This window comes from Chaetodon auriga, chromosome 13 (assembly GCF_051107435.1).
Source record: "Chaetodon auriga isolate fChaAug3 chromosome 13, fChaAug3.hap1, whole genome shotgun sequence".
Lineage (NCBI taxonomy): Eukaryota > Metazoa > Chordata > Actinopteri > Chaetodontiformes > Chaetodontidae > Chaetodon > Chaetodon auriga.
The window spans coordinates 4,330,990-4,341,231 of NC_135086.1; the positions used below are offsets into that span (position 1 = coordinate 4,330,990).

At 41.7% G+C, this 10,242-nt stretch overlaps 1 protein-coding gene across 1 annotated transcript; it reads right to left on the reverse strand.

Moving 5' to 3' along the window:
* Positions 1–250: 250 nt before the first annotated feature.
* Positions 251–9,926, reverse strand: LOC143330793 (lactase/phlorizin hydrolase-like). The gene is made up of 15 exons (XM_076747553.1): positions 9,413–9,926; positions 8,331–8,389; positions 7,882–7,886; positions 6,326–7,019; positions 5,568–6,216; positions 3,921–5,471; positions 3,396–3,664; positions 2,982–3,272; positions 2,540–2,738; positions 2,008–2,198; positions 1,737–1,843; positions 1,406–1,537; positions 1,006–1,229; positions 583–819; positions 251–405 (listed from the first exon to the last, which is right to left on the reverse strand). The coding sequence occupies exons 1-15, from the start codon at positions 9,924–9,926 to the stop codon at positions 251–253; spliced, it is 5,277 nt and encodes a 1,758-aa protein (XP_076603668.1).
* Positions 9,927–10,242: the final 316 nt, after the last annotated feature.

The window sequence follows — 10,242 nt, forward strand, 5'->3', positions numbered from 1 at the left end:
GCCACAGCAGCATCACGGCCACTGTCCTCACAGAAAATGATTCACTGGCGCCATCCAGAGGTCGTTTAATGACAGTGATGCAAGTGTCTGAAAACCTCCCGGGCATACTGGTAGTCTTTATTTCTCAAAATATGTAGTGGAAATACATATGAATCCAATATTTACAGATTTTTTCAGTGTGGCAAGAAGCAAAGTCGCAGAACTTTCCTCACATTCTCGCCATCGTAAGAGATAGCACTGCAGCTCTGTTTCACTTCTTTCTGGCTCTCACGAGCCCGTACACAACAAAGATGATAACAAGTGAGCTCACAAGCAGAAATCCAAACATGACATAAAGTGCAACTTCAGCATCATGAAGGGAAAGCTCCAGACCCAAGAAGTCCACCACATTGGGGGTACTTGTAGCTGCCCAAAGAGAGGGACAAGAAGCAAAGAAAAACATTATTTCTTCTGTTGATATGTTGCATTAGATCTGTTTTTAAAAAATAGTTTTTGTCTTCCTACTGTAGGATCTCCAAGTTTTTCCCTCTTAAAACGTACAGTTTTTACATTGTTTTTTTTAATATGTGGCATTTACATTACCTTCCGGTTCAGGCTGCAAACAGTCATGGGGCCCGTGGGCTGGATCTGGGAAACCATTGCAGGTGATGATGGTGGCGTAGCGAGAAGCAGAGTTTTTAGGGATACGAGGTAAAGTGGGGTCGGAGCGGTTCACATAGAAAAGTCCAAATTGTTCATCGTAGCCAGAAGCCCACTCGAAATTGTCCATCAATGACCAGGCTGTGTAGCCTCTCAGATCAACTCCATCCAGAAGCAGAGCTGAAAAATCAATGGTTACATTTAACATACTTGGACATACCTAACAATGTCTTAACTAGAGTGTACAGTAATGTTTTGGTGTTCAGTTGATGGTGATAATAACAAACAATAACAATCTCAATTTTCCAAAAGCAATAAAATGTCTTTAAATCCACCCAATACTTGTTTTTTTATTGGCTGTCGTACCTTTCAGGGCTTGGTTAATGTAGTTTTCATAGTAGTAAGATCTGTGGATGTCATTCAAGTTCACTGCTCCTCGTTCTGAGACCCCATTCTCTGTGACATAGATGGGTGGATTTCCATACTCATCCTTGATAAACTTGAGGATTTTCCTAAATCCAAAAGGTGTGATTTTCAGCCAGAAGGAGCCAGATTCAATCCAGGTGCGGTCATGGGTGGTTCCAGTGCCCCTGGATATGGGATTGGACATTATCTTAGCATTATATGTCAAATATACATACCAGCATCTACTTTTCATGGTCATTTACACAGAGAGCTGAACAAACTATGACATTTATTTGTGGGTTTAATTCCCTGTTGTGCCATCTGTGTTATTTAGGGGTTGTTTTTTTAGATTTCAACTTACCTGTCAGCTTCATAATCCTGCTGCTGTCCCAAACTGACTGGGAACGAAAGAACTGTGGTGTAATGGTTGAAGCCAAAGTAATCATGAGTCCCTTTGATCCTTGTGATTTCCTGAGGGGTGAACTCGGGAAGCCTATATCGGAAAGAAGAGTCTTTTTCAAAACCCAAAGCAGGAGATGTACTCTAATATTCAGCTGATACTTACAGGGAATTCGTCTTTAAGCAACTATTTCAACGATGCTCAACCGAATCGCAAACAAAACTAGTGCTGGAAGCATAAGTGGAGCAAATCAATTTCTGTGTTAGTGATGGCAAAACTATTTTTAATTTACCGTGATTCAGCGAGACCTGCGGCCAGACTTCTTTGACGAATGATTGTTTTCATTAAGTCTGGATAATCACCGTTGAAGATGGGATGGGCAAACCAGCCAATGAGGAACTGCAGAGTAAATTATGTGTTATATGATTATTCTAAGTTAACCTGATTTGGATATCAGATGTGAGGGGTAACATAATACATCCCTGAAGGAAGCCCCATCCATGTGGTCACTGAGACGATGGGAAAAAAAAAAATGCATAAAGTGTCAGATATTTATTGTCTACCTGCAAGTAGCGCTTGGCTGCATCCACATCTTCTTGCTTATGAGGGTTCCTTGGCTCTGACCAATCAGAATTGATGGTAATGGAGATGAGGCCACGCTGCGTTGCTCGGTACTTGTCATTGTAGAGGTGCCAGGCCTCAGCATGGGCCTTAATCAGGTTGTGAGCAGCAATATACTGCTTGCGCACAATGCCTGAAATATTTGAGGCATTATTAACATTGTTGCCATTCAATATTATACAGTGTAAAGTTTCAAACACCTTTTGGGGGTTAAAATGATCATCTAAAAATTAAAAAGAAATATTTCCCTGTACACTGCCCACTGAGTAACCATGAGTGAAATATTGATAAAGAACAACAAAAATTACAGCAACTATTATCTGATTTCTAGCTGTGACTATCTTCCTTCTATTTTTATCAACATATAGTAAACAGTTCTGATCCATACATAAAGATAAACATTCTTTACACTGTGAGATTTTAAAAAATGGTTAAATTAGGTAGAAGCAACTCAAAAATACTTGATTTCATCACCTGGAGCAAAGGTACCATATCCATAGCCAAGGTTGGCTACAATGTAGGGTTCATTTAGAGTGATCCAGAACTTCACTCTGTTTCCAAATTGGTTGAATAAAACATCTGCATAATCTCTGAATCTCTCGACAATGGTTTCATTCAACCAGCCCCCTACTCTGTGTAGTGCCAGGGGGAGGTCCCAGTGGTACAGAGTTACCTGAGACACAGAGGAGAGGAAATTTCTATAACAATAATACATACTTTTCCTATGGGTGATGTCTTACTCTTTGGTGCTAAACTGTATTTTGCCAAAGCAATGATAACTTGTACTGCTGATGTTCTTGATACTAGCCTTCAAAGTCAAAAATATATAAATACAACATCCCAACTTTTTTGGAGTTGGGCTTGTACATACAGGAACCATTAGTTGTTATTAGCCATTACCCACAACACTACCTACCTGGGGCTCGATGTTAGCAGCTTCCAAAGCATCCAGTAGTCTATGATAGTAGTTCAGTCCAGCTTCATTGATGTGGTTGTTGGTGCCGTCAGGAAGCACTCTGGGCCAGGATACAGAGAAGCGATAGTGGGTCACCTTCAGCTTCTTCAGCACCTCCACATCCTCGTTTATCTTGTTGTAACTATCACAAGCAATATCGCCATTGTCACCGTTGCTCGTCTTCAGAGGAGTATGGGCAAACATGTCCCAGATACTCAGTCCCTTTCCATGAGCTCTCCAGCTCCCTTCAATCTGAAATGATAGATGTCTTTCAGGTACATTGATAAAAGATACCTTAAAGATATCTGAAGCTCCACCATACCAGTGTACAACACTCTGTCACTGTAGAAGAATAAATGTGCCAGTGTTATTTACCTGGTAAGAGGCACTGGCGGTACTCCAGTTAAAAGTTTTGGGAAACTCTCCATAAAGTATTTTCTCATCATCTGGTAACGGGAAGCCATTGTCCTTCATGACTTGGTAATAATAGTGAGCAGAGCGTTTGGGTGTTCTTGGCCAGTTGGAGTTAGTGAAGTCTACATGGTGCAGCCCAAATCCTACTTTGTACCCATTGAGCCACTCAAAAGAATCCATGAGAGATGTGGCTATGTACCCTTTCACCTTTACACCATCAAGATTATGAGCTGTGTAAAATAAGTTAGGACAGAGATACCATGATTAGCAATAAAATGCTGACATTTGTGGATACGTGGTCCATATTCATATTATACTGTATGATTCCACAGAATATGGTGACTAGTCTTCAGGCCAACAAGTGGACATAAAGAGTATTATATGATTGTTTGGGAGATCTAAGATCTCTGCTTTAAGATAAGCACCATAACATATCCAATAGATTTTGTGTCCAGCGCGCTACATGAAGGGACCTAACAAACTCACCCTTTAAAGCCTCATCAACATAGGATTTGTAGTAGAATACTCGGCCTGTGTCATCAACTGTGGTCTTATTGTCTGTAGCCACTCCATTCTCAGTAATATAAATATCTGGATCTCCATACTCCTCTTTGATCCAGTTGAGGAGTCTTCTCAAACCCCATGGAACAGCTGTCTGATCACTGATGGCAGTAGTTACTGAATCTTCTTCATCTTCTTCTGACAAGTCCTGGTCGTATTTATAAGAGTGAGGTTTAAGCCGAGCTGTAGTATGCCGTGCAATCTTTGTGGTATAATGATTTACACAGAAGATGTCAGCAGTTCCCTTAATGAAGCTCTTGTCTTCGTCAGTGAAGGAAGGTAGCCTTGACTCTGAAAGACCTTGGAGCTCACTTTTGTTTCCAACTTGCCACTTCATGGCATCAGGATAGTCACCAGTCTTGAAAATGGGGTGTGCAAACCAACCCAGTTGGAACTGCAGAGCACGATCAGCAGCTGCCACTTCACGGGGAACATTAACATCTTTAGGCTCAATCCAATTAGCATTGAGAGCAATGGATACCAGACCACCTTGATTTTTACGATACTTATCATCGTAAGTGTGGTAAGCCTTAGCGTGTGCTTTTATAAGGTTGTGTGCAATTCTGTATGGTGCAGTTCCTGGATTCCTAACATTTGGGGGGATCTGTCCAAGTCCATATCCTGACCACGCAATTGTCTGAGGCTGGTTGAAGGTCATCCAAAATTTCACTCTGTCTCCAAAGGTGGCAAAGCAATAGTCACAAAAGTCATTAAAAAATTCAGTCACGTTTACATTTTCCCAGCCACCAAGATCTTGTAAAGATTGAGGGAGGTCCCAGTGGTACAGTGTCACCATGGGAGTGATGTTATATGTTATGAGGCCATCAATGAGCCTGTTGTAATATTCAACACCTTTCGGGTTCAGGGAGGAACGCTGGCCATCAGGAAAAATCCTGGACCAAGACAAAGAGAATCTGTATGACTTCACCCTCAGAGCTCGAAGCATGTAGAGGTCTTCTTCAAGTCTGTGATAGCTGTCACAGGCCACATCTCCATTTGCATTAGCAGGAATACTGCCAAGCTTATGGGTGAATGTGTCCCAGACGCTGGGTCCCTTCCCATCAGCATTCCAGCCACCTTCAATCTGGTAAGCTGATGACGATACTCCCCAGCTGAATCCTTGTGAGAAAGTGCCGTAGTGGTACATTTTTCTCTGGAATTTTGACTGGAGTGAGAATTTCTCCCAGACAACCTTTGATTTAGATGGAACCTCTGACCGTGACAAAGCAGTTGGACGACGGGTTAGTTGCCTCTGTGCCCCTTTAAATACATTGCCTTTGGATGAACCAAATCTATTTTGTTGTATAATGTCAGAGTAGAAATATGCAGATTGCTTTGGGGTTCTTGGTCTGTCTGCATCTTCAAAGTTGACGTGGTGAAGACCAAATCTTTGGCTGTACCCTTGTTTTCCCTCAAATCCATCCATGAGTGACTGCACTGTGAATCGCTGCACATCCACTTCATCTAAGACTATTGCTAAAAAATGGAGACACACAACATCACATTACAGTTGAAATTCTTTCAATATTGAGTAAAAAATGCTTTCTTGTAAGAGAAATTCCAGAAGCTAACCTTTTAGGGCCTCATTGATGTAACTCTTCATGTAGTTTATTCGACCGGTGTCATTGAGAGTGTCACCACTGTACTCCGTAGGCATTCCATTCCCAGTTATATAGATAGGCACTCTGGTAACACTCAGGTATTCTGTAGAAATGTAGTTTAGAAGCCTTCTGAGACCCCAAGGTGCAGAATAGATCCAGTCAGAAGCTGTTGATGACCATGAAGGGTCCACGTGTGCCTGGAAGTTACCGACCCCCTGAGGACCAGGGATGCAGCCACCATCACTGTGGTTGACCAACCGAGAGGTGTAGTGGTTTAATCCAAAAAAGTCAGCTGTTCCACGTATCCTCTGGCTCTCTTCAGGAGTGAAAACAGGGAGTCTTGCAGGCTCAGAGTGGCGGCACTCACTTCTTTTCTGTTTTATCTGATTCTTCAGCGCTACAGGATAATCTCCATCCACAAATATGGGATGTGCAAACCAGCCCAGCATGAACTGCAGGTAGCGATCTGCAGCTGCCAAGTCATCAGGTCTGGAGGGGTCTACAGGCTCAGCCCAGTCAGAGTTTAATGCAATGCCTACTTTCCCTCCTTGTTCCTTCCTGTACTTATCATTGTAGAGATGCCAGGCCTCAGCATGGGACTTGAGTATATTGTGAGTGACCTGCAAATCCAAATGAAATGTTTAGGTAAAAGCATACAAATGGCAATGGAACAGTGTATATTTACATTATAGTAAGAGCACACTCTCTCTTCCTCCCTCTCCCTCTCACCTGATAGGAGGCAACCACATAGTCTTTTTCTCCAGGGGGATGTTCACCAGTGCCATAACCAGCATGGCTCACCACCCATGGGCTACTGAATGTGTTCCAGGTCTTGACCCTGTCTCCAAACCTGGAGAAGCAGAAGTCTGCATAGTTCTTGAAGGCTTCAATAATGGAAGCGTTTGTCCATCCGCCATGGTCCTGGAGTGCCTGAGGCAGATCCCAGTGGTAGAGAGTGACAACAGGATGTACGCCAGACTCAATGAGAGCATCAATCAGCTTGTCATAGTAGAGAGCCCCTTTCTCTGAGGGCTTTGCCCAGTGGCCTGAGGGGAAAATACGGGCCCAGGAGATGGAAAACTGGTAGGTGTTGACGTTAAGGCCTCGCAAGAGGTAGACATCATAATCCACCTTGTGGACACTGTCACAAGCTACATCAGCTGTCTGATTATCAAAAACATTGTTTTCGTGACCAAAACGGTCCCAGATTGTCTGTCCTTTCCCATCTTCTAACCAGCCTCCTTCAACCTTGAAGGACTCACTGGAGGTGGCCCATTGGAAGTCGACAGGAAAGGATTCATTCAGGAAGGCATCTCGCTCAGCTGAGGTCAGAGAGGCAAAATTGCTCCAAGTTTTGCAATAGGTCGTAGAACATGATGATGTTTGAAGATTGTTTCTGTTATTGTCACTTTGGTGTGAATGACTGACAACAAAAGGAACAAGAAGTGGACAATAAAATCAGATACAAGAAATCCAATAAACATTATTTTTTGGCAAAGACTAAGATTGGTTAATTTTACAGGTGGAATCAAACTGCCAAAATCTAAATTTTGTTTACACGTGCTGTATTACTACATTGGTTCCCAAAAATTCTGTTAAAATCCCCTATTGTAGAAAAAGTAGTGCCCTCACCCATCAATAAGCACACTTACATACAGTACATACTGTATAAAAGCATTATATCCACTGTCACTCTTCACTATACTTCTCTGTCGTGATTTAGTTTTGTGTCTTTGTGTTTCATCACTGTATGTGATGCCATATAATACATCTGAAATGCTTATTACCAGAGCATACACAAGAGATGGTTCATGATATGTTGTTGATTAAATCGTTGATTGTCTGTATGTACTATAATACCTTTTTGGGATTGTGTCAACTGGATACAGCATATCTACCATGTCAAGTCCAAGAACACTGCAGTCTCCATTGTTCAGCACTGTAAAGGTATAGGAATATATTATATGTAATGTATTATGTAATGCACGCTATACAATGCTATCAAATTAGATTTCTTCAATCTGTGATGCCATGTTTTCATACATGACATAATTAAGTGTGGCCTATCACAGGTATTAATAAATAAATTACAGAATATGACTACTTGACCCTGCTTACATAATCACAATATATCAGGATTACAATCTGTGATACAATTTGGTTTTCCACCTTGAGTTGGAAGAATAAAAAAAATTCACACTAAGCAAGTAATAGCATTTCACTTGTCCAAGGTTGTGACTCTTAATCGATCATAAAAGTTACCTTTTAAGATTCTGCTATCTAACAGGAACTGATAAGGAGAACAGCCATTGATGTTCACATCATAAAAGAGAATGGGTTTGTCTCCACACTTTCCCTACAAGAAAAAACTGATGTTCAATACAAGTGCATGTAACAAACTCCTAGAATAAGACAGTGAGGACTGACATTGTATGTTCTGAAGACTTTCAACTAAATTTCTAAATAACTTTCTACATACCATAACATTTTGCAGTTCCTCAGCCAGGTTTTGGCCAGTGGTGCAGTCAAAATCAATTTTAATCGAGAGGAAATCTGAATATTTCTGAAATAGAGATACATGTGTGAGTACAGCTGGATATTACTTTTCCCTAATGCAAAGAAAATTAGCCAAACACATTTTTTAACACATACTGATTTGTTGTACTGCCTGGTAACACAATCTCAACGTTTATTCTTTAATGCATTTATGTCATGTGCAATTATGAGATCTCACCAGTAACTTATCGATGATAAGAACTTCACTGGCCTTTACCCCAGCTGATACTCCTCCATCTGTAAGACATGATATGATAATTCAGTTATTAGTGGACACTAACCCTTATCATGACCTTTGGTACATGTGGTGAACAGCTATGGAAGCTGCCAAAAACTGCAAGAATTGTTGCCCATCTAAGGTATCTATGTTGTGGAGGCACACATTCCACTCTGTGGAAATGAATTTCCCCTTTGGAGACAAGATAATCTATCCATTGATGGATGTCATAAAGCTGGACAACGACAACAGAAGATAAGAAAGATTGCTTTCAAAATATGATTATACGCCTCGGTACCTCGACTTTGCCCCCAAAACAGTCATGGTGATACGTAAATACTTACTGATAGTAAGACTTTATGTCCATGTTTTAACAGAAAGACAAGAAGCCCTGTTCTCAATGTATCATCAATAAAAAGCATGTATTTACCTGCCTATAAAACTATTGAAAAACCATTGCCACTGCCTGTAGTTGCACTAGCTCACCATTATGAACTGATGTGGTGTGGTTAAGCAAGCAAATCTAAATAGTAAGTGGACTGTATTCATAGTGCTTTTCTAGTCTGACGACCACTCAAAGCACCTTTACAACACTAGTCTGCATTCACACTTTCACACACACATTCATACGATGGTTAGGCCACCAGCTCATTGCAAGCTTTTAGCCATTCACACACACTCACACACTGATGGCACAGCAGCGGGGGCAATTTGGGGTTCAGTATCTTGAGGATACTTTGACATGTAGACTGCTGAGGTCAGGGATCAAACCAACCACCTTTTGATAAGTGGACGACCGCTCTAGCCACAATGTTGTGATGCAGCCATACACAGTTTCTTGCATTTGAATATCTGTAATACTTTTTTCAGGCTACTTAATGGGGAAATTTAAAGGAAAGGTGAGGCACAATAGGACAATAAAATGCACATTTGCATAATGTTTCACCTGATTTGTCTATTTGCTTCTATATATGTAAAGTTTTACAGAAGAAATCACGAGTCTTAGATTCAACAAATAATGCAATGAAATATTGGTCTCCTACCCCTGTTAGGAAACAGCTGGTGGTAACGGTGGTAGACGCTGGTGTGTGCATCAACAGCATGTTGCAGCTCAGCATCCCTCAGCTCATCAAAGCTGCTCAGTGTCAGCCAGGAGTCTGCCAGCTCTCCAAACTCTCCAAACACAAACTCAGCATACTGTTTAAACATCTCTACCAGCTCCTGGCTCTCCCAGCCTCCGTACCTTGACCTCAGAGTGTCTGGCACTGTAGATCCATGAAGGATGACCAGAGGTTGAAGGCCCACCTCAAGCAGCTGTTTCAACAGGGTCTGGTAACAGGTAACCACAGCTTGCTGAGACTGGCTGGAAGGTAAGAGTTGAGCCCATGACAGCGGCACTTTGAAGTGGGTCACCCCTCTGCGCTGGAGGTACTCAAAGTACTGTCGGGTGCCTGGAGGTATGGGATGACTGCAGTCAAAGGTGTCCACTGCTCCTTCAGAGAGTTTGCCATCCAGGCTCTTCACTTGTTCGTTGGTCAAGGGACCTGCAAGGAACATCTGATATTGATTATCATGTTTCTGGCACATGCACCCATACGCAGCGATCAAATACAGAGAGACAAGTTTCCCCAGTAATGACATATTGTCTGAGTGATGGGAACTGAATTAGCCCCTGCGTGGTTAACCTTTTATAGTTTCGCTGTTTACAAGCTTGAACTTTCAGCCAAACCAGAGTTTCGTAAGTGACACTAATGTACTAATGAGTCCCCTCTGCTCTGATACTTTATGATGTCTTTGGTGAGAGTGCCCACAGCCTTCAAAGCTTCTGATAAAAGGTCAAAAAGGTGATAAAAGAGATAATGATGCACTGTAA